The following is a 25,325-nucleotide window of genomic DNA, read 5'->3' as shown; positions in this document are numbered from 1 at the left end:
TAAATGTGTTGTGGTTGTCAAGCCTTGTCATTCTTTCCTTCCCTTGCCATAGACCTCTGAAGCTTTAGGAATCTGTTTAATTCTTTCCCTTTCACGTAGGAGGCTAGAAACTTGCATCAAAATACCTGTCTTTGCATGTATGTGTGTATGTATTTATTTTTCATAGAATCAGAGAATGGTTTGGGTTGTGAGCGACCCTAAAGCTTGTCTAGTTCCAACCCCCCTGCCGTGGGCAGGGACACCTCCCACTAGATCAGGTTGCTCAAAACCCCATCCAGCCTGGCCTTGAACACTTCCAGGGATGGGGCATCCACAGCTTCTCTGGGCAACCTGTGCCAGGGCCTCACCACAGCAAAGAATTTTGTCCTATCGCTAATGTAAATCTACTCTCCTTCGGTTTAAAACCATTCCCCTTGTCCTCTTATTGCACCACTCATCACTGGAGTCTGCTTGGACATCAAGCCATGGACTGCAGCATCCAGCCAATTCCTTATCCATCAAGCAGTCCATCCATCAGATCCATGTCTCTCCAACGTAGAGACGAGGGTGTTGTATGGGATGCCTTCAAATGTTTTGCACAAGTCCAGGCAGATGACACCAGTTGCTCCTCCCTAACCCACCACAACTGTAACCCCATTGTAGAAGGCCACCGAGTATGTCAGGCATGATTTATCAAAATAAACTATATAGACTATACATTTCCTGTAGAAACATTGCCCCCTTTGCCAGTAGTGATCCCAGAGGAGGGCAGTTAATTATACTTAGTCCTGTAAACATGGACAGCAGCAGTTCCAACAGTAGTATTTTTGTCATTGGAGGGGTTATGAATAGGAAACATGGTGTTTGCAAAATATGACTGTGTTAGGAAAATAATTTGTTTGCTATATGAAACAGTTATTTCAGTGAGAAGCACTAATTTAACCCAGTAAATTTTTCCAGCTAGTCATCTCCATTTGAGTCACTCGTGTGTGAAGTCTTAGGGAAGTGCTGGTCTGTCATTGCAAAATATTTGTCTCTGAAATATAATGAGCTTCAGGTTACCAAAGAAGTCATCCTTGTAACTGGGAGAGGATAGTAAAATGATTTAAACTCTGTTTACAGGAAAGTTACTAAAACAAATATATTTGAGTCTTTAATGTAGAATTGAAAAATTCTTAGTGGGAGTCCCTGTTGTTTTGGGTTTAGTTTTATTCAGTGAAAAAACCGCCAAGTATATAAACACGTGCAGTTAAATGTAGTATAATGTGAGGTAGTTAAGCAAATGAACCAGATTTACATTTTCATCAGCTTGTGTGCATGATTTGGAAATGTGTTTAAGTAGCTTTCACTGCAGTTGGTGCTCTTGGGTCGTGTTAATGCAAGTTTTTCGGAAGTTGGCTAATGTGGTGGTTAGATTACAAGTGACTAGAACTATAAATTTGAACCCACAGCTTTATATTGTAAGATATAAATCAGTTTTGATTCCTGTACTAATGTGTACGTTCATTTTGTGTCTAGTCCTAGTATTATCTCCAGTGTTGTAGGCTACAGAGACAGATAGATCTGCTAAACCTGCAAGACAGTTTGGTTCTGACTTGAGATAATAGAAAGGGTAATTCCATTGGAATAATTAGGGTAATTCTTTTTCTCAGCCTTTATCTGGTCAAAGTATGTAAAACACTGCTTAGTTGTTTTGGTTTTTTTTCTTTTTCTTGTTCAAAAATAGATGTTCCTACATCAAAAACTGCAGTAACAAATTTTTCTTTTCCAAAAGGGGGAATTATTTTCCTTAGTTATCTGTCCCTGCAGATTGCCAGCATGTGATGTGTTGAAAGATTTTTGCATACACTGCCAGCAGCAGTCGTCTGTAAGTTTGCTGCCTTATAAGTTGACATAAGTATGACATAAAGAAATGACTTTGTCTGTGGGGATGTAGAGATGTGTGATGTGTTAGTAGAACTGCAAAGCTGCTTTCTTTGTGGTTGATCCTGGATCACATCAGTGGGCTGCAGCTGTTCTTAACCCAGATTAAGTTTTCTCTCTCTGAATGTTTTTTTGGAGCAGACTTGATGTTATGGGAACTCTTCAATAAAGTCATTCTCTTGGGGGATAAATAACATTCTACGTCATGCTAAAAAATGGCTATTGTCTTTTTGATGCCAGTTTAGGAAATACTTTAAAATTGTGAAGTAGTAACATCTGTTTTTATTACTTGATGCATAGGACACGCATAGGCTCACTCTCATTTCTGTGTCTCATTTGTTTGATTCCCATTCTCAGTCCTGTGCTTCTTGCCTCATATAGGGTATAAGTGTTATATATAGAGATATTAACAGGTCCTTTTCAAGAAAAAAATCAACTTGCTCAGTTTTTGCTGGAGCACACGCTTATTTAGTTTTGTTCTTCACAGCAAAACTTTGTAGTGATTAAAGTTTCTTAGTTCAAAAAAAGTGATATCCAGGTTGTGATCTATGGGTAAAATGCATCTTGTGGCTTCCCCCTCCCCCTCCATGTTCTTTGCCTGGAATAAGTAGTAGATAACTCTCAATTTTATTGTGGACAGAAGCTTTTGAGCGTGAGTGTCATGAGGCAGTGAATGGACAGGCTGTAAGCAGCTGCTGAGGATGCTCTATTGCAGGAGCCTCTTGAAGATTATCTCCCCACCAGGACCCTTCTCTTGTCTCTCGATGCTCTCAATGAAAACACTTTTCCCCTTGTGCTCTCGAGAACTGCCTCCCTTGGCTGTGTAATTGTTGTAGTATTTCAGCTCTTTCCTTTTCCTCTGTAGCTGCTTTTACTCAATCTGTTTGCTATACAGAGGATTTTTTTGTCTTTCTGTTGTGCCAAGTGTATGTAGATTCAGTGCCAAAGTGCCCCACTTCAAACAATTCAGTTGAGCTGAATTGTATTAATCAGGAGACACAGGAGAATATAACTGAAGACTAAGGTATTATTTTGATGATTGAACGTAGCAAGATTTTGGGACACATGCACACAATTTTTCATCAGTCTGATCCCCGATCTAATGGATCCATAATGCTCCTGAGGGTTTTTTGTTGGTTTTTTTTCCTAATTTTGGAAATTAGGAGTGAGTGGGGTAATTTTTTTGTTTTCCTTTTGTATTAGCAATTTTTGAAGAACAGTGTTTGTAAACTTACTGTGCATTCAAGGGGGAGGGTATAATTGTGTGACAAGTAAACAGAAAGAGAGGGTTTTTTTTGAGTAGCTTGCCATGTTAATTAAGGTTTAAAAGTGGTGAGAAGAACAAGAAACCAATCTATGAGTAGCTCCAAGACACAGCACTAGACCTGCCAACGTGGTTTTGTGCCGTGTTGTGCCCAGACCAGTCCGTGCTCTAAACTCAGCATGTTGGGAAGCACAATGAGACACTCAACAGGCTGCACTGGGGCCACTTTGGCTTGGGTTTACTTATTACATTTTTCTTTATGCCACATCTAGGCTGGCTTCAGTCAGTGTCTCAGAGTTCTCTCTGTTCTGGGCTTGTTAGTGCTTCCAGTAAAGTGAATGTTATCCGTGGAGATTGAGCTGCCTTTGTCTGAAGCCAGCCTAGGCCTGATGTCCTACTGGCTCCAGCTCCCTGCCATGTGGAAGCAACTAGATTGTTTCCAGCCATAAATTGTTTCTGGAAGCTGAGTAGGTGTATTTATGTAATTCTGTACCTGAGCTAATAAGTCCAACTGGATTATACATATATTTTTTTTAAGGAACCAGCACAGTGCTTGCATCACCATGTCATGTTTAATGAGAAATGAGAAATACGCTAGAAATATTTACATATAATTGGGAATTCATTGTATTTGATTTCTCTATGTATTCTGGTGTCTAATGCAGTTTTAGGCCCGGATATACTCTGAAGTTACAAATCTGATCAAACTGTTGTCACCCAAATTAGATAATTTGAAATCATTGTTACATTGTAGCTGTACATTAGTTGTGTTTCTCCTTCTTTCCTAACTGGATAACACAGTTTAACTGGCTCTTGCTTAGCCCTTTTCCAGCTGCTTTGTCTGCTTCCTTGCCATTGAGGAAAAATGTCAACAAACTGGAGGCATAATTAGTATAATGACCTTTGTCTATATGCAGAAGGTATCACCAGAGGGTTTTCCTGTCCAAAAAAAATGTTGATCCAATAAACATGCACGGTACCATTTGGCCTCATCGTGTCCCAAAGCACAGCACAGGAATGGAAAAGAGTGTAGGAGAAAAAATAGCAGGTGTGAAAGTGTTCCTGCAGAATAAGAGTAGCAGTAATGACCTGCTTGTCTTCATCCTCAGTAGGTTTCAGGTGATACAGAAAGCACTGAGGCAATGAGTGGTTGTTTGCAGAAGCTTTTTAGTTTCTTAAACCTCTAAAAATTACAGGAATTTATATCAGTAGTGCAGTGAGCAGGCACTCTGGCAGAAAAAGGATGGGTGAATTCATGTATTCCTTTGCTGACAAAAGGCTAGATCATGTGGACTAAGTGGAAGATTCTGTCGTGCAGAAGGAGTTAGTGTGGCGTTCACTGAAGATGTTCTTGGTTTGAAGACTTGCATGCAGGGATCATTGCTGGGAGAATGATGAGTAAGTGGATTCTGTCTGGATAAAGGTGACAAGTCAGAGAAAGTCTCACTGTACCCTTTTTATTTTATGAATTTGTGCAGTAGAAATTTCAGGAGAGTTGTGAGAAAAACGGTGGAATTTTCATGTGACTCAGTGCCACGCTTTTTTTAAAAAATAAAAAAAAATATGGCAGAAGCTCGTCATATGCATTGCTGTGAAGAAAACGTCCTTATTTTTGGTAATTACAGCCAGATTAATGTAATGATATAAATTAATGACAGAGTTTCTTCATAGTGACACCTATATTTTGACTATTCCCAATCTTAATGTGTTTTTAGGTTGTGGAGAGCACCTTGTCCGAACCATACTGGCCAGAGAATGTTCATGTGCTTTGCAAACAGAAGATGCCCACCAAGCTCTCCTAGAGACTATGCAAAACAAGTTTATTGGTAAGTATATGGTCCTCATTGCCTGAAAGTTGCCCAACATTGTTTAAAATGCAAGTAACACTATTAAACAAAATTAAGACGCTTATTTTTATGATTTCTGTTAAAGTCTTGTGTTGCAGTTGGCTTGGGATTTAGTGTTGTGTTACATCTGAAAAATGTTAAACTACAGAAGAATATTTTAGGAAATCTAAAGGAAAACCCTTGGAAATATCTCAATTGTTATGTGAGTCATAGAATACCCGGAGAGGTTTGAAGAAAGAATTTCCTGCCTGAATCATGGGGCTGTGGTGTACAATTGCATATTTTAGAATTGGTGGTTTTAGGAGCATTAGTAAAAATTATTCATCATGTTAACCCTTTTAAAAATAGCAGACCTCAAAACCATCTCATGTTCTAATTAAGTGCTTTAAACAGACAGATTCTGATTTGCTATCTACATGATGAGATTAATTTCTTGCAAAAGTGAAGTAGACTCCATTCAAAACCCAATTTTTTCCTTGATTAGAGAGAATTGCACAATCTGTGTTTAACTTCTTGTGAATATAGATCTTTTTTTCTTTCTTCAAGCTGTAATCCAAATACAAATTCGTCATTTTCATGTGTCATTTGTCATGTGTCATTTTCAAATATCCATACAAGCTTGAACTTTTGAAAACAGCCTAGATTCCAAGGAGGCTTCTGGCATATATGTTGATTTGCACTGTCTTTATAGCCCTTAAAATTTTTGAAGCTTTAGAGTCCGCAGACAATTTTCACCTTCAAAATTTCTTGCAGACAACACAGTACTTCTTGTACACTGTGTTGCCAAAGCTCATTTTTATGGTATTTTAATTAGAGCTGAAAGAGGGACACGTGCACACCTTTTTGGGTCCCAGGGACTGATGCCCTTGGTCTTGGCAAGCAATGCATTGCAGTTTCTTTATTTATGTTTATAATGTTGAATCCATGTTAAACTGTGCTTCTGACAACATTACATTTGACTGAGGGAAATCATCCTCACATTGGAAGGCTACACTTTATATTTTATGTTATATTGTATATATATGTCTGTATATATATAGTATATATATTATATTGTATTTATATATCCATTTCTAGGTGCTGTAAGAATGCAGAAAAACCTTAGTGTGTGTTGCCCAAAAAGATCCTAATCCAAGCAGCAAAAATTTAACTTTTTATATTTAATCACTCATTCCAGTGCACAATGGCACAAAATCAGGAATTTGTATACCCAAGAGAAACCTTTAGTAAGGAAACTTGTGATAACTTTGCTACTTTTTGTAGGTATTCTATGGAACTGGCCTAACTTCAGGCAAGTCAGATCTTTAGTCCACACTCTCAAAATTTATTGTGCTGTTTGTGGTAAGAGTACTTAAAAGCAAGCACTAACTGTACATATCTTTATAAAATTTCATATTAGTACATACACACAAAAAATGGAAAGCAACTGATGAAGTAATTCATAGAAACTGGCTGATTAAAAAACCAAAAAAAATCAAACTTTTTAGTTGAGGTGCCTTCTTTAAGTTGGTTTTCTCTGTTCTTTTTGGTAACAGTGAGCAAAAATGCAATTCTTCGTTTGCTGTTTAATGCAAACATGTTTTGCCACCAGTTTGCATAGCAGATGTTTTCATTTTAAATGTTAACTGGCTACTATGTGATATATACATTGTATTCTTTACTGGAAATGTAAAAATATTTCTGTTGGAGATAAGAACATATTAAATGTTGCTGAAGTTTTTGTTATACCTGAAGCTATCAGTTGCAGAGAAAGAGGAGCTGCACAGACAGATACCAGGCTAACAGTGTGATGTCTTATTGCCTTGGGAAAACAGACTTATCCAAACAAAAGAAGGGAAAGTGAAAAGAATGAGAGACAGGATCAAATTAGTGGTTTTCATGATAAGAAAATTTGAAAAAGCTGCTTTGTAATTCCTTTTTCAAGTTTCATATTTTAATTAGGGACAGACCTGGCTTGTATTTTTAGAAACTTATCGCTGCAAGCTTTGGTTGCCTGACAGCAGGAATGTGTAGTATCTGCTCAGTTGTACTTTGGGGCAGTGCTGATGTGGGAAAAAAGAAAGATGCAGCCAGCTGTGGTCTCTGTGAAGGTGAAGTGCTTGGATGCTGCGTTTTGATTAGAAAGCATAAAATCTACTTTGCCCTCCGCTGTCCTGTGAATGAAAACTGATGGAGGAAGACTTCAAAATCCAGATATATCTTACTGTTTACATGTGACATAGTACTGAGTTTGTAGCCAGTAGTGTAATTTTGGGGGATCTTGGCAATTCTGAAGATTCATAGGCAAACTCAGGAAGTGTGGGTTGGACGAGTGGACAGTGAGGTGGATTGAGAGCTGGCTGAGTGGCACATCCCAGAGGGCTGTGATCAGTGGCACAGAGTCCAGTTGGAGGCCTGTCAGTAGTGGTGTCCCCCAGGATTCTGTACTGGGCCCAGTACTGTTTAAGTTGTTCTTTAATGACATGAATGAGGGGGTAGATGCCTCCTCAGCACGTTCACTGCTGACACAAAGGTGGGAGGAGTGGCTGATACCCCAGAGGGCTGTGCTGCCCTTCAGAAGGACCTCGCAGGTTGCAGGGATGGGCAGAGAAGAACTGTCTGAAATGCAGCAAAGGCAAATGCAGGGTCCTGCACTTGGGGAGGAATAACCCCAAGCACCAGGACAGGCTGGGAGTGATCTGCTGGAAAGCAGCTCTGCAGAGAAAGACTTGGGGATCCTGGTGGACAACAAGCTGTCCATGAGCCAGCAGTGTGTCCTGAGGGCCAAGAAAGCCAATGGTGTCCTTGGGGGGTGTTAGGAAGAGCGTTGCCAGTAGGTGGACAGAGGTGATCCTGCCCCTCTGCTCAGCCCTAGTGAGGCACATCTGAAGGGCTGTGTCCAGTTCTGGGCACCTCAGTACAAGAGAGACAGGGAGCTCCTGAAACAGGTCCAGTGGAGGGCAAGGAGGATGACTGGGGGACTGGAGCCATCTCTCTTAGGAAGAAGGGCTGAGGGAGCTGGGGCTGTTCAGCCTTGAGAAGAGACGACTGAGAGGGGACCTCATCACTGTGTATAAATGTCTAAAGGGGGTGTGCCAAGAGAATGGAGCCAGGCTCTGCTCGGTGGTGCCAACCACTGGAACAGGAGGCAGTGGGCAGGAACTGATGCACAGGAAGTTCCACCTGAACATGAGGAAGAACTTCTTTACTGTGTGAGTGACAGATTGCCCAGAGAGATTGTGGAATCTTCCCTCGCTGGAGATACTCCAGAATCGTCTGGAGGCAATTCTGTGCCATGTGCTCTAAGATAACCTTGCCTGAGCAGGGAGGTGAGACCAGATGACCCACTATGGTTCCTTCCAACCTGACCCATTCTGTGATTCTGTGAGAGCAAAGTTATGTCTGGCAAATACAGTGAAAGGGTTGAAAATGTGCATTGTGCTTCAAACAATAGGCTTATACTAAACAGGATTTTTTTTCCTGTGAATTTTCATAGACAAAGTGCTGGTTGATAGCTCAGGGTCTGTGGTGTGATGCAGGATTTCTTAATGTTGTGAAACAATAGGATCAAGTGGGCTGATAGACTCCTTACTGGTTGCATGGATTCTTCTCTTGCCTTCCTTAAAGCCCTGTTTTGTGATCCTGTCAAACTTTCACCAGAATTATAAGGGACCAAGGCTGAAAAAAACTCAGCCTATAACAAAGCTGAGCTAGAATGTTTTGTTAGAAATCAAAATGTGCCTTACTTGTATCAGAGGGATGAACAGCTGATTTTGGCAGTTGCCACCAGATTGGTGCTTCCTGTTTACAGAACTCTCCGAGTCTCTGCGGAGCCCTGGGAATCCTTCCAGCTTGGGAATGCCTGGCTTAAGCAGTGAGTGCTGCTTAAACAGCAGGTGATGAGCAAACTCATGTCAGATGTACTTCTCTCATCCTTTCTCAGAGCCAGCTTACTATGGATAATGCACAACTGATGGTTGAATTGGAGGTGAGAGAAATTAAATTTAGATTTTTTGTAAAGCAAACGGGCTCCGTATCTTTAGTCAAAGAGCACAAAAGGCTTGGTTCTCAGTTGAAGAATGGTGTTCTGTAAACACAAATACCTTCCAAACAGGAGAACAGAGGATTTGGTTACTCATCATTCCTTTCAAATGCAGCCAAGTTTGCAGAATGTAGACTTAGAGTAAATGTTTGTGTCATCTCACTGGTGGGAAATCTGGGCTTTTAACAATGGCAGTGTTACCAATTGTGCTTTAAAGCTTCTTATAAGGTATTAGGAAATAATGAGCTGAAAGAAATAGTTAGAACCTGATATTTTTTCTTTCCTTAATGGAAATATGCCTCTCTATTCTTGTATTTTTAAATTGTGTTTCAGTTGACAAACAAGCAAAGTCTGCAGAAAGGTAATAGCAGAAGGATAACACTGAAACTTTCTTTTTAGAAATTTAGCGTCAAATTCTTCTCTTCTGAGCAGGAGTTTGGAGAGTTAGGAATCATAGAATACGAATTTCCTGATTATTAGTTATGCTTGTTGGGAGGAAAAAGCCTCAAACTTTAACAGTTACAAGACTGCCAGTGACTGGCATTGCACAGTGTTATTGTTACTTTATATTTTGGTGCTGCATCACTCCAAGCCTTGTAGTATCCTTTGTGGTTTTGTAACAGAGGAAGCAAGTTATGGAAGGGCTTTTATGCTTCTCCGTGACACAGAGGAGAAGATTTGAGAAGAGAATGAGGTGATCCTGAAGTTTCACATAACCTATTTTATTTCACAAGTTTGTATTTGATGGTAGACAGAATCTGCCATCTGCATTATTGTACAATCTTCATTATCTGTACAGTCAAACCATCTAGAAACTTAACACAACATGGTGATGTTACACAAGGGTTTGTCTAGGTCCTGCCTGTGCTTCTCTGTGTCAGGAGCATTGGGGTTTTATTGGTCGGTGGTATCCTCTAGTATTTAATTTAATTATTTAACCCTGTGAAGTTTTAAAGTGCAGGTACTTTCACTTGCAGCTTCTTTAAAAATTCTAAATAGATGTTTTAACTTACTGTGAAATATAAAAACCTCTGCTTTCAGGCAGCTTGTGCTTAAACATTTAGCAAATAATGGTGCATGAAATTAAAAGCAGGCTTCGTTTAGTGCTTCTTATATTCCTCTAATGTTTATTTCAGTTGTTATCTTGGAGTCTAGGGGGATAGAAAGCAGAAGCAGAGTGGCAAACAGCTTCACTTTCAGCACATTTTGTACACAAAGCCTACAAAGTGTAGGTGATCTATAGATTGTTGTCCTGATAAAGTCTAAATTTCCCTCATGCTGTAGCACAAGGAGGTTTAGAACTGTTTAGCTGTTAAAACTGGGGGATGCTGAAGCACTTAATTGGTTACACCACCCCACAGTCAGTGTTGAGACCAAAGTCTTAAGCCTTTGAAAGCTCATGTAAACAACGGAGCTGGTAATGGTTTCTCTGCTGTGGAAGAGTATGAATGGAAAACATCTGATGAGCAGCTGGTTCATCCTTCAGCTGGGGCAGTGTAAATAAAACACTTCTCTCACAGCTTGGTGTCGAACCTGTGCTAGAGTGGATCAGTGCAGTAGCTACAAATGGGGAAAAAAGGCACAGGATCTGAGGGGAACCACTCACATGGGTCGCCTGCTCTGGAGGAAGCAATGGGAGAGAGGTGTAATGGAGAAGAGATGTCAAAGAAAAAGTGTTTTTCACTTGTAGCTGTAGTTCCTCCAGAGCAAGGGTGAATGTTGAACCCATTATTTGCTTTAACACTCCTGAAATCTTTAAGTTCTATTCTCCTGGTCAGCAGCTGAACCTGGGTCGTGGTGTTCAGTTCTGGTGGCTCTTGCAGAACTTGATGGGATCAGTGAACGTGGAGTTGCTCTGAAGACTGTTTGCTTCTTTTTAAGAGACCATTACTGCATATTAATGAAGTACAAAATATGTAAACAAAAACTTTTTAATGCTTTCTATATGTCAGGTAGCAATAACAGAAGAGTTGAGCTTTGAAGGAGGGAACTATATTCTGTAAAATACAGTTTTGTGACTGGGGGAGGTGAGGATTAAGCCAAAACTAGTGAAATATGGATTTTGTTTGGTTTTTCCTACCCCTTTCATCTGATATGGCATTATTAGTTAGTGCTGCAGTTGAAATTCTACTCTGGATTTTTCGTGCCACATTCCTCAGTGGTATGCCAGTGTAACTGGGAAAGGAACAATGGCTTTCATGAGAGTTAAAAGGGTATTAAAAGCCCCAGGTTTTTGTAGTGTTGCCATTAGCACGCTATTAGATCAAAGATTTGTCTAGCAGTTCTATTTTATTGCAGTGGAAAACAATATTTTTGGCTAGCAGGCATATTTTGATTTTTATTTTACTGAATTTTTAATTTGTACAGCAAGATCTATCATTCTGAAGAGTACAGGGAGAACAAAAATGGTGTAGGAGCGTGGGAGCCAGATCACTTTTTCCTCCTAATGAGAAACCATTCTGCCTTTAATATACCTGGCAGTATTTCAGTTGCACCTTTTCTCGTCCTCTAGAAATACTAATTAAATGGAAGGTATATGAAAAAATGTCATTACCTATATTGTTATTTTTTACAGAAGTCTGCACTATTATTTCTTTTTCTCAATGGGTTGACTGTAGCAAAATGAGTTTTAGACCTAAATTAATGAAATATGTTCTTAACCTTTGAATTCACAGTGTTTTGAGAACACTCAGGTTAGTTCCTATGTACAGTGGATAGATTCTGTGTAGAAATAAAGTATAATACTGCTTTTGTGTTGTTATTTTTACAGATTTAATGATGGATGCATTGCATTCAGCTGTCTGGAATTTTGCTTACCATAGACCTCCTAATATGCACTGTATTGCTGTGTTAACATACACTCGTCAGCATAATTGTAATCCTCAGTAATAAGTTTGCATATCTAGAAAGATCTTTGTTTTAAAAAGTTAATATATTTGAATCCCTCTTTTAACGTTTTTGAAAAATGGCTTTAATTGGAAAATAAAATACTTTCTCTGTTTTAAAGAATGTGCTGTTCAGTGTGTATTTAATTTGGCTTAGAGGCTGATTTTTAAGAGAGGGGAAACAGTCTGAATTTACTATAATGTAGAATACTGTAATATTATTACTCTAGTCAAGTGGATTTTACTGACACTGTTCTGAGATTGACTCCCCAAAATTTCACCAGTGAATTGGAGACAACACACTCTGTTGTTGCTGATTTTGTACTGAGATGGTTTAGCTGATCTGTTCTTTTTTCAGACTTTCCCCACCTGTTCATTCTGCAGGTGATGATAAAATGGTGTAGAAGACCCAAAGGGCAGCACTGCTGTGTTTTTGTCTGTAGGAGAGATAATGCATCCCATCATCTTTGCTTTGTTTGCATAACACAAACTGTTAAGAAATCTGGTTCAATATTCCGTTCAAATGACCCACTGCAAGTCACTTCAAACCATTTTACCCATCTCCATCTCACCCCAGTATTACTGGTAAGGTCAGTTCTTACTGAGTTAGTGCAGCATGACCTGGTTTCATGTGTCATAACCAACATTTGCCCTTACTCCAAGGGCCCAACTTGTGTCATTCCTAAAGAAGTCAGTGTCTTACTCATCTGGTGTGTTTTATGAGTGCTGAAGTTAAAACTTTTGTCCCACTTTTAACATGGGCAGTGCTATTAAATTACTCCTCTTCTGGAGTTTTCTAGTTGAAATAACAGTAGGGTGACAGTGTACTTCAGCTGAATTAATACAGCTAGTTTTTCTAGCTTTTGAGTGTTTAGCATGGATTTCAAAGCCTTTGGCTTTTTTGGACCAATAATAAAGCTTTCATGGCGCATAATCATTGAAGGAAGTCTTGGTTCAGAAAAAACTGTGTACATATTTAGGGCAATACAGTGCCCACCATGTTTAATGTCAAAAAATAAATGCTATTTAGGCTGACAGAACTGGGGTTCTCCTGGCAGTTGTTGTGCATGCAGAGGTAGAGCATCTCTTTGGATGAACCTGTAAGCTCAAGACTTTGTCTAATGTGCTTGAAGCTCCAGTTTTAAATTATTTATTTAAACCCACTTTTTAAAATAAGTCTCACAAAACACATGCTTTGAGTGATTGCTGGGTTTTTTTATTCTGTGTTTCACTGAAGGTGAATGTTTTGCTCTTGCACCAAAATCCCTGTAAAAATGAAAGAATTCTGATAACAATGTAGCGCTACGTATTTTCCTTCAGACCCTCTGAATGGAAAGAAATATACTGCCGAGTCTTCTCTTAAGGTTTAAAAAGAGCATGTGCAAGTTATTCAGATTAGTGAAAATTTGTGATGATGGCACATAGTTGATAAAATACTGGAAAAATATGTGATTGGCTTATTTACAAGCTTTTCTTTCATTTGTTCTTTTCAGAGGGTGGGAGAAAGAAACCCCTTAAAAAAATGGCTAACCAAATGCAAGCATTTCTAGAAGAAGACTTCAGTGGCACCAAGTCTATAATCAGTAGTTGCTGTCTGGTTTTGTGTGCATTCATTCAGTTTTAGTGTTTTACCGTGGCCTTAGATATGTACTGTGTTTGCTGGCTGTGTTCTGCTGAAGTAGAACATTTTTAACGATTCTAACTTAAAAGATGATTAGTATTTTTCACTACAACCTTGAAAGCATCTTTCTCAGCCCTTGAAAGAGGAGGAGAAGTTGCTTATTGAAAAACAAACCAAACCTTTTTAGGCTAAGAGCCTAAATTATTTGTGCAGTAGAGTGTAAAATTAGGTCTGCAGACCAAGTTTGGGTTAAGACACTGTCTTTGAAGTACCTGAGTTTCTGAAGTAAAGATTAAAGAATACATGTCCCCTATGAAGAAAACCACTTTTATTTTTTTTTTTTAATTCATTTGCTTGCAGAAATCATGTTATATCAGCCAGCACTTGGTTGGTGCAGTGAAAGTATAAGAGATATCATTAGCACCTTGGAAAGCATGGAGTGAAAGGTTTTGATTTGGGTGGTAAAACTCTTTACAGGTTCCCAGGCCTCACCCTTATATTTTAACCAGACATATTTTCCTCTTTTGTTATCTATTCTCTTATCACGGCCTGGATTCTTGGTTCACAGGGGTTTGGTCACAGTCCTGAATGAGTAATACAGGAGGTCTGACTGGTACCTAATAATAGTTCTTGTACAAAGCAAGTGCTGCTTTAAAGATAATATCTGTTTGTATTAGATCAAATAAGACATTACTTGTAATTTTATTATTTATTTATTATTTTCCTGAAGTGTGGGCTTCTGTTGTAATGACCACCTTTATCACTTGTGAATGTGGCTGCTCTTATGTTGAGAGAAAAGACGATAAAGGTTTAGTTTTCCTTATGGCAAAGCTTGAAGTTGGTTTTTATTGGGCTGTTTTGCTGTTGTTATTTGCATTAAAGGAGTAATTTTAATCATACAAATAGCTGTGGGCAAGTTAAAGGAGTCTGATGAGAAGATCTGCTCTAAAGTTCTTGTGGCCAGCAAATTACAGTGTCTGTGCACTAGGCATGGTATACTAATTTATTTAAAAGAAAGTAATCAAAAAGAATTGTATGAAATGCCTGTTGCAATTGTATGCTCAATTTTGAATCACAGTGTATTGCAAATGTGTGACAAGGATCTCAATGGGCTTAAGTGTAAGAACTTGATTAGTTTTGTTGCTCAAGACATTTTAAGTTGTTTATAAATTACACCATTGTTTCCACGTTCAAAACTATAGGAATCTTATTTCAAATTACAAACCAGAGAAAGAATAATTAGACTTGATTCAGCTAACTTGAAAAATTTCCCAGCTTCTGATAGATGTTTTGTATTGTACGTCTTAAATTAACAACAGAAAAGCCACTCTAAAAAGTAGGATATGTTTTGGCTTTCTGCTCATATTCATAAAACAGGAAGGAAGGCACTACAGCATTTTGATGGTGTCTCTGTACAAAGGGCTTTAAATTGGGGGGAAATGAATAAACTGTAAAAATGACACAGATTTGCTTGATATTTTCCACATGTGGCCATCTTTATATTAATTTTAGTACAGAAAGAACTAAATACTGAGTTAATTTTTTTTCAAGTTGACACTCTGTTTTTCATTGTTACACCTTCCTTGATCCATGAAAAAATGGGTTTGCCCTCACAAATGCAATTTCCAACGTGTTTGTTTTATTCTGTGTAGCTCTTTTACCTTTTTTTTTGATTACTGGTAGATTAGTAGATTAAAATTTAGAAAATCATTCATTAGAAACAAATAATTCTCCCCACCACTTTTGCCCAGGTTCCCCTTTTCTAGCCAATGAAGATGGTGTGCTCGGAGGGGTGATAGTCCTTCGGTCTTGCAGGTGTTCAGCAGAGCCTGAATCATCCCAGGAAAAACCAACTTTACTAGGTAAGAAATCCTCCTTCATCTTTCCCTGAGCTAGGTGCTAACTCAGAGTGAAAGGTGAAGTAAAAACTGCCTTTGCACATTCACCAGTGTTTTAAAGCCACAGAGAAAACAAAAAGGAATTGAATTGGAAATGATAAAAATCTGGACAGTGAAATAGGGAACAAACAAGGCTAATCTTACTAAAACCATGGAAAAGAGTGTTCTTTCTGACTTGTTATTTCTAAGCAGAGTTGTGATCCAGAGTGTTCTGTAGGATCCTTCTAAAACCATGGCACAGAAATGAGTTGCTTGTGGCAAGGTAGGATATGTTCCTCATAGGAAAAGTTGCATTTTTAGCTGGGGGTAATACATATGACTGCTTAGTGCTTCTCGGTGGTTTAAAGGCTTTCTTAAAAGTCCCTCGTTCCTCATTTTGCAGGACAAAATGTGAACATTTGGAGGATACACTCAAAATTTGGAAGGGAAGTTGTTTTATGGTTAAAAATCCTTTGTAATGCCCAGGAAAACCTGCTCAGATAAGTCACAGTTTACTGTTTGCATTTGCACCCACCAGGAGTGTTTGCTGCTCATATTGGGATCAGCAGGAAACTGTACTTTGCCTCCACCAGTATCTATGTGGTTAAAAAGGGCTTTATAACCCTTCAGCCCTGTTTCTGTCCTGGAAATGCAACCCTCATCTCCCTCAGTGCTTTACAGCAGAACAAGTGTATTACAGAACACTGCCATGTGGTTTGTCTGGGAGAAACACCTAAAAAACACCAAAGGCTGCACGTTATGAGCAGAGCTGGGTAGAAATACAACCCAGAGGCAGTAAAACCTCTTTAGGGGAAGGAATTTGGGACTGAATTACTTCAGGCTGACACTTGTGCCATCTCCTTTCCTGTGGTGCTCCTCAGATGTGGGCATGTGTGTCTGGTCATGCTGTTGGGTCACATCGACCTGTCTAATATATATTTGTGTTCTGTAACCAGAATTTCAGTGTTTTTCCTTTGTATAATACTCTGCTTTATTATTATTTACCCAACTGTGACATCAATCTAGTGGAAAAGCATCTGCAACATAAATTCTGCCATTAAAAAAGAGTTAAGAAAATGAAAATACAAGTTTAAGTCAGAACAAGATCAACTTAACCTTCAGTTTCTTACGTTTGGAAGTGAGAGAATTTTTTTCTATTCATTTAATGTTCGTCATTCACGTAAGAAAATGTGTTCTATTAATGGAGCTTTGGCATTTTTTCCTCAAAAATTAATGAAGAAAATCCCCATACGTGGTACATCATAAGTAAAGACTATTTATCCATTGATTCTTCATTTTCTTTCCACTGAAATAAGATTCAGGTAAACTGTATCACAGTATTTTTTCTGTACCACAGACATTTCCTGAGTTAATGCACAACTAAACATATGTAGTATTTGTGTTGCTTGTACTGAAAAGAAGTTGGTCAATACTAAAAAATTTAGTGTACAGAATAAGGAAATCTCATGTCTTTGTTACAGGGATCATATTTTTTATTTCTTTTTTTTTTAATATTGAAACAAATTGCAAGGAAATGATTTATTAAATGGTTGAAAATATACTTACCTGAAGACATTTCACACGTAATTTATAATTTTCATTGTAGTTCCACTGCTTGTAATAGCTAACAATAACCATGGCTCATACAGGATACCTTTGGTGGATAATAGAGAAGGAGAAAATTATTAAAATTGTAGAATACTATATCTAGAGTTATCAAAGGCAGACCCATTCCTCATCTTCTCAAAACTGAATGATAAGATTAAATTTGTCTCCAAAAAATAAATGCTTTCACTGGCAGTTGACCCTTCAGGGTGTCAGGGAGAGGTTGGCCCCACTGAATGCCCTTCCACTGCACAAAATATGTTTCCCTGTCTGAAAGCTTTTGACTAACCTTTGGTGATGCCAGCCCTGAATCTATTACGGGGGAGCAAAGCCCAAACCTCAGTGAAGTTCATTTTTCTTTTATGATGGTATCTACATATCTGTCAGAATCTTCAAGTCTAAACTTTGATCCCCCACTGGGGGTTAATTGCTATGCAAGGAGAAGTGGTTCAAAGCCAGGAGTGTGCTCAGCACACTGTGACCTTCCCCAGCCATCTTAAAGGAACATGAGGAATAGGAAGGAGTAAGAGTTTTAAACCCATCTAATGATGCTTTTTGCAGTCACTCTCAAAAGAAGTATGTGGAAATGTCTGTTCATGACATCCTGTGTGATTCGTGTAAGACACTCTTGTAATCCAGAGGAGGAATTTATATTTCAGTGCATTTTTTAAACCTTTTACAGAATTCTGGGTAATGCCCTGAATTCTGATCAACTGTTCTCTCTTTTTCCCCCTTCCAAATTATGTACTTAATGAACACAGAGAAAAATGACCAAGAAAACCGTGTGGCAATTTATAAAGCTTCCAGTGACTGAGAGCTGAACGTATGAATAATGTGCTTTTACTCTGAATTTGTGTTGCAGCCGAGTAGGAGTATGTGTCTGTGAAAAGATAACTGTGTATGTGTCAGGGAATTAAAGATCACTGGAATGGACTGTTAAATAATTGATAAATCAGGCCGCTTTCAGACTTCTGGACAACACCTCACTGCATTAACAGGCATTAACAACACATGTGAGCAGTGATTCATTATCACTGCAAACACAACAGTTGGTCTTTAACCAACAGTTTGTTAATTTATATCCTAAATTAGCTATGAGTGCAGTCCCAGAGACCTGAGGCTGTATGGCTGGTGCTGGAGGTCCACGTGATCAGATCTGAGAGTGCTTTGATGGGGAAGACAAAATCAAAATGATCTTGTTTCTTCTCCATCTTTCTTTTCCTCTCTTACCTTTGGTGCTCCTTAAGCTCTCCACAAAGGAAGGGGGTGATTGCATGTGCTGTTGTACTTCAGGATACTTTTGGATCCAGGTCTTGCTCTAATTTTGCCAGGAATCTTTCTTACTTATTGTGTAGTGTTGCTCTGCTTCCCTCAGATGCCTCTCCTGCTTTTTCTGCAGGATAGTTTGGCTTTCACCAGATGTCTTTCCTGCCTGCTTTATACCTTCAGCTCCCATATTGCAGGCTTGACTACTTCTGCATGTTTTCCTGTATCTTACTTGTGCAGCTAAACCACAAATCTCCATTTAGCCATTGGTAGTTATATACTGTGTGTATATTTATGCTCAGTTCTGTGAAAAAAAAAGCTTGTAACTGGCTGTTCTGTTCACAGTGTGTCAATTCTACAGAATCCTTGTAGGCCATCTGGGTTTCTGCTGGTTTGGTGTGCTTTTGTCTGGGTTCAAGGCAAGCAAATGAAAATTGTATCAGCTTTTACTTTGCGGTTGGAACAGGCACCTATTTTAGAAATTAGTCCTATCTTTTAACTGCAGTTTCTCATCTTGGAGGCTCCAGATCGTTGAAGTAACGTTCTCATTCTGGGTATTAGTTCTGCAGTGTGTGACTGCGGATAGTGGAGGAAAATCTGGTTTGTTTGATAGCTGTTTCTTATGAGATTGAATTATTCTGGTAAGTAGTTTTCATTCTTCAAGTCTGCTTTTTGTCCTTTCCCAAGAGATATTTTAAGCTGTATTTGTTCCTCAAGATTCCAATCTTGTTAAATTACGTCTTATATTTTAATCCAAGGCATTTTTTGTGAATTCTTTCATTTTCCTTTATAGTGGAGTTTCTGTGGAGCCATACAACAGAGAGCATGTGTGTAGGATATATGTCTGCACAGGACGGCAAAGCTAAGGTAAGCTATGAGGAATAGGTTTTAATAGATTAGAAAGAGTGCAGAAACTAAGGAGAATTTGAATTAATAATAATGAGATATATAAGAAATTTCTATCTTTAATAGAGTGGAAAAAGTAATGGGTGCATAAGCAGTTAAATGTATCAATTGATTGGGCATTTCTAATTCCTTTTTTTTTAATTGCAGCAGGTAACAACCCTATGCTAACATATGTTTTATTCAGGATAAGGTGTCACAAACACATGTCCATTCCCTCTGCTGACAGTAATTGTATTTGAATAACTTTATCCAGCTTGATTCAGTTTTACTGGCTATTTAGGGTGGTACTGTATTTTTCTGTGGGCATGTCTTCCTTCAGATAAAGCAATTGCACCATCCCATCAAGGAAGTTGTAAAACAAACTTCAAACAATTCCCAGAATAGCCTCTATGATAAATAATGTGGATATTAGCATCCATGTTTTCAGTTTCTTGGGGCCTGATAATTTATTTTTAACGAAGGAAATAATATGTTAAACTTGAATTTAGCAATGGAAGCTGGAAAATTCCTTAACATCAAGATCAAGGAGTAGGGATTAAGTAAGTGGATAAGCCATCTATTCCTGGAAATGGAGCATTGAAGGGAGAAAAAGGTACTGCAGTGTAGAAAGTAGAGCATTTGGGAGAGGTGTTTGGACAATGAGAATGGAGGTGGAGGAAGCTGCAAGCAAAGGCAGAATCATAGTTTCTGTAGACATTTATACATGTGCAGCCATAATCATTCAAGACTGAGAATGAAGAGTTCAGAACTTGTTAGAGGAAGGGGGAATGAGCTGGAAGAAGTATCTGCTGAAGAAGAAAGTTTAGTCATCAGCCATGGAGGGGGAGAGAACTACAAAACCCCAGCCCTTCTCTCTCTCTCTCTCTTATTTTTCTTTTTTTTTCCCCCTCTATTTTCTGTGTTTAATTTGAGAGATAAATATGAAGGAGTATGCAAGCAAGGTAATCAAAGAATGTACAAAAGCAGGAAGTCTACATCAGATATTTTAAACAACAAAAAATGGTGTAACACACTGTTTGAAGGACTGGGAATGTATGAGTTCATCCTCCTGGAGTAAAATATGTAGGAAAAAAAGCTAAGAATGCCCCATAAAGACAAAGATAACAAGCAGCTGGTGAAGGAAGTGCTGGTAGAGGTGTTAGTGAAGTATTTGCATTCATAACTTATGTACAGTTCTTTCCAGATAACTATTCATGGAAGAGAGTGTGATTTTACTTCTTTTCTTAATATTTATTTCAGATTTATTTGAAAAAAGCCCAAACTGAAGCTTAAAGTTCAGATTGAGCTGAGAGAAACTAAAGCAAGCTCAGCTGTGGATGTTCTAGTATTGGCTAGTTGGTTTTAAAATCATTGTCTTGTGTTTGCAGTTAAAGAAGAACCGTGAGATGTTAAATGTTTCCAGTGTGCACACCTGCCTCTGGCTTACACTGTGAGGCTCAAAATGTTATTTTTTCTTCCTGGTAGTGTCTGTCTAATTAATAACCAAATGCTGAATATGAAATCTGTCTGGTAATGAGTACTAGCATGACAGTGCCATGCCCAGAGATGTTTCCCTACTCACAGTTGCAACATTTGACATCTGGTGTGCATTGTTTTCATACTGCTGGTAAATTCTCCAGCTGGTAATCCTGATTGTGCTGACAGACACAGCTGCTCTTCTTGGTTCACTTTTAAATTACGTTTTTGACCTTCATTGAAGAGTTAATCCTCCTCCCTTTCTTCCTCCTTTGAGTCTGTGGCCACAAATGCTTTCCAGAGAAAAACCACAAACGCTTTTGCTGCTGACTTCTATTGATCAAAAAAAGTCTTCTGTCATAAAAGCTGGAATTTTGTTCTGCTACAGCTAGGACTAAGTTATAGATGGAAAACTGGGCTTGAAATAGAACACAATGTATTGCAAGTGAAAAAAAAAAATCTGTTCTTTCATAGAGTAACTGTTTTGGTACAGTTAATTTTGAGTGCTTGCCATGAAAGAATAATGGGATAAGAATCCATAAAAGTATAAAATATCACTTGTTTATGAGGATCATAACAAAATGATCAGGCAGCAACTTGTAAGGAAACGTTTGCTTTCCTGTTTTTCTAGGGTGGTAAAGAGCTTCAGGTTTTATTTCTTTCATCAGTCTAGGACTTGAGTTTTATTCTTAAGTTGAGGGGTTGTCACAGTGGCTGATTTTGGACTGGTTTAATTTAATGCACATGAAAACAAAAGCAAGACTTTTAGAAAGTGAGAAGGTTTTTTAGTGTCTACTGCTATTAATTAGACTAATATTAGAATCTTAATTATATAAAGGGGTACATACTAAGGACAAAAGTATCCTGCTTTATAGTGTGGTTCTTTGGGTATGGGAGGTTAATGTAATTCATAATAGAACCCAGCAAGTGGTGGTTCTCAACCCCAGATGGAGACTGTGGAGATGCAGGATGCCTTTCTTACAAGACAAATACTTACAAGCTGGATACCAGCTCACCTGCAGACACTGGTGTGCTCAAGATGTGGAGACACACTCGGCCAATTAACTCTCAGCAACTCCTCAAAAGAACAGAGGGACAGGAAAGTGGAATGGGAGACTTGAAGTGGTTTGTACATCCTGACCTGCTGGTGCTTCTGGATTTTAACACCGTGAGCTCTCCCAAGTACTGATTTGGAAGTATCCTCGCAACAGGGGTTTGTTTCCTCCCAGTTTAGGGAAGACTGGGTTCTGCAGCTGGGCAGTCACCTACAACCCAGGCAGCCTGAATGATAACTCACCAGCATCAAATGGCTGAGCCTGCAGTTTCCACTATTTCTTTGGAAAGCCAGTTGCTTGGAAAAGTCACCATTCCCCGTTGGATTAAAATGCTTGGGTTGAATGTTACTTTAAAAATCCCATGGAGACTTGCCAGATGAACTAAGTTTGCACCTTTTTGCTGACACAGTCACCTCTCGTTGCATGGCTTATTATTTTTCCTTGATGCTGGAAGCATTTCAGCTCCTCCACCACTGATAACTCTGGCAGTGTCATCTTTATCACCTGCATAGTGGATGTCCCGTTGGCTTTCCTCAGATTTTCATGCCCTTGAGCCCTTACATCACTGCCACAAGCAGCTGATCAAGGCATGTCCTTGCTGGTTCAGCTGGATTCTTTTGTTCTTGTCATCCCTCTTGGCACAACCAGCTTCATAATCACTCGGTGCCAGGGTTTGCCATGTAATTTGGGAAGAAATAATCCCTTGAACTCACCATAATGTGATTTTAAATGTAAATAGGGAATGGGAAGGAAGGAGTATTAGTGGGTAGGTTGCATAAGTTAATTGACTCTTCTTGGTGACATAGTCTTCATGTCTTATTGTTCCTTGTCTGCTGCCCAGTGGAGGATGCTGCAAAGGAAAATAAGTCCTTCAGTCTCAAATGACAGTGCAATGTGTGCCTGCAATGTGAGTTCTCATGCCACCTGCATCTCTTGGACCTTCTGCCCATGGGTGGGCAGCCTTTTTTTTTATTTAATGTAGTGTATCTCTGCATAACCCAGCAGGAGCCCTTTTAGCTCAGACAGGGTCTGCACAGTATTTGTTTGCTCGAGTCCTGCAATATTCTGTGTGCAGAAAGTCTAAGTGACCAGGATACTTATTTTTTCCTGGATCTCACAAGTGTCTTGCCATGGTGATTGAGAGTAGTGGCTCTCTGTGTGGTGGCTGATATTTTTGCTTGAAAATAGGCACTTCCGCAGTGTTTTCTTTAGCATTTGAAGTCAGAGTGCTTTTTTTCCAGTAAAAGGTCCAATCTCAATACCAGCAAAGTGCAGGTATTTGAAATAATTTGTCAACTCACTATCTTTCTTAATATACATAACTTTGCTCTATGGTCTGTGTATAAGTGATGCAAACTTTTGCAATTATTTTAAACGTTGCAATACTTTTGAGATATCCTTGTAGTTCAACCTCATAGGTTTTAGTTTTTCTAACAGCTAGATGACCTAGACAGTGAATTTCTGAAAATCTAGTTGCAATATTGAACGTAATCCAATCCAGTTGCCAGTTTAAATCTCTCTCTGGCAGATACACAGTTCTTACAGCATGAATTGCTAAGCTTTATGTTATGGCAGGTTTTAATAATGCAAAGCTACATGTGCCATGCTTTCCATTTTCTAATGAGCCAAATTCAAGTTACTTTGCAGGACATGGTGTAACAGTAGTGGAGAGTGTTGCATTTTGCTGTGTTTGAAAACATCCATCAGCAGCGGATGCTGTCCACACCAGATGTTGTGGTTGCCATATGCAAACAGAAACTTTTATCTTTGACAGTTCATTTCACTTTCCAGTATGAGGAAACATGGTGGACAGGGAGACCATTTCCAATTCATTTTTCCTGTGGAGATGTCAGGTGTTGTCATCAGATTTATTCAGCTTTACTGATGCTGAAGAATTTAGCACGAGTCCTTCCCTCTGTGTTTGAGGTGATACATGTGACAAACACTGGTTTCAGGATGAGCTTCTGTATTTTGCTTTGTGACTGAAAGGTCTGTGAAAAGCCCTTTGTCAGGAGAAGAGCAGTTATCCAGTGCTAGTTGGGTGAAGAAACACATCTTGGAAGAATCCTAATTCTAATTTGAAAATGAGTGGAAAAATTTACTGAGCCTGTTTGGTGAACAGAAATACGAAGTCAAATAATTCAGTCATTCATTTCAGACTACAGAGACAGTCTTTTAACTTCATGAGACAGGAAAATATATGTCACTGTTATACCTAATTTTCCTTAATCTGCACTCTTGTCTGGAGACTGGGGAATCAGTCAGAAATTTTTGTTTGAAAAGAACTCTGTGCATACAGTGGAGCATCCAGTTCTCTCATAAAAATAAGGTTTTTCTATTTATTGGAAATAACCTTCAGTGCTGAGATGCCAGTTAAAATGTTTGGCTCGTAGACCTTGGTGGAAATTCTGGGCTCTGAGATGAGAAGATAGGTTCAGTTTTTTGGGTTCAGTTCTTGCATAAAACCAGTAGTTCTAGAACTGTCCTTGTATCTGGCTGACGTGTTTTAGAATGGAGCAGGGGAGGTGGGATTGTATATCCAGCTATGCAAATATTAGTGCAATAGCCTGACTTGGCACCTGCAGTTCAGGATGGTACAGATCACATTTGAAGACACATAGCAGTATTTTAGAACACCTCTACAAAACCCTGGGACACTGAGCTGAACAGACGATGGGTTGGTTTGTGGCTTTAGACTGTCTTAATACATGTATAAGTGATTTGGTTGGATATATAAATAGTTTATAGTAATGTATTTAACACAGAGAACGAGTCTGAGCTTGGAAAACCATTAACTTCATGAGCAACCTGTGTGTAGAATCAGTATTTTCAGTGCCTGACAGCCAGAAACGCCCCATCAGTGTGTCTTTCTTTCTGTCATTTGCCAAGAAGGACAATATTCTGGAGCCTCTCTTTTTATTTTTTCCCCTTTATTTCTTTATTGAGATTTCACCAAAGGAGTTGCACATGGGATATTGAGATAGCAGCAGTTTCCAGTGTTTTGCAGGGCACCTTCTCCTGTCACACTACAGGTGTACACACAAACTAGGTTGGAGAGGAGCTTCCCAGGAGACAGAGCAGCAGAGCTGCTGCCAAAATGGGCTGTTACTGCTTAGAAAATAAATTGAGAATGTATGGCCAGATGGTTCTCATGGTGGAAGAGTGTACCCAGCTAGAAAGCTCCAGATTTCTAAAGAATATGGTGATACTCTTTTTTTAAGGAGCAGAGTTGTAGAAAGCAATTTCCTTAAGGATATGATGTCCTTGGTCTTTCATTATTTCATCTCAATAGTGTAATGAATGGAAAAAGTTTGTTTTATAAATTATTCTGTCTAAAGCACATCCTGAGCATGTAATAAGAGAGCTAAACACATGAAATACTCCCTAGATTTGCTTAAGAACTGAATGTGCTGCCATCTGGTAGTTGTACTCTGTCCTCTTGGCAGTGTTTGATTGACTTCAGCTTTCTCATGTAGCACTGTCTGTCTTTTGCTTGAATTTTATATTCATTTTGCACTGTATTTATGCTTTTAATGAAAGAAAACCACCCAAAGTTGTTGTGACAAACTAATATTTTATGTGAATAAAAGGAGGAGACTAGATCTTTTTTTAAAAAAATAT

At 38.8% G+C, this 25,325-nt stretch overlaps 1 protein-coding gene across 4 annotated transcripts in view; it reads left to right on the top strand.

The window, feature by feature from the left end:
- The window catches only part of TASP1 (taspase 1), a 78,752-nt gene that overhangs the window by 48,765 nt on the left and 4,662 nt on the right, over positions 1 to 25,325 (top strand). For 3 of the 4 annotated variants that reach the window (XM_027748044.2, XM_027748041.2, XM_027748042.2), the window contains exons 11-13: positions 4,882 to 4,992; positions 15,292 to 15,402; positions 19,082 to 19,155. In XM_027748044.2, coding sequence (XP_027603845.1) covers positions 4,882 to 4,992; positions 15,292 to 15,402; positions 19,082 to 19,155 — 296 coding nt within the window. Of the gene's footprint in view, positions 1 to 4,881; positions 4,993 to 11,804; positions 12,008 to 15,291; positions 15,403 to 19,081; positions 19,156 to 25,325 lie in introns of those variants that run through there. The other variant, XM_027748045.2, reaches the window with a different exon arrangement.

The sequence above is a fragment of the Pipra filicauda genome, unplaced genomic scaffold (assembly GCF_003945595.2).
Source record: "Pipra filicauda isolate LSUMZ 115617 unplaced genomic scaffold, ASM394559v2 scaffold77_size3566232_pilon, whole genome shotgun sequence".
Classification (NCBI taxonomy): domain Eukaryota; kingdom Metazoa; phylum Chordata; class Aves; order Passeriformes; family Pipridae; genus Pipra; species Pipra filicauda.
The sequence above is the reverse complement of the archived record's forward strand: the minus strand, read 5'-3'. Positions and strand labels throughout refer to the sequence as shown.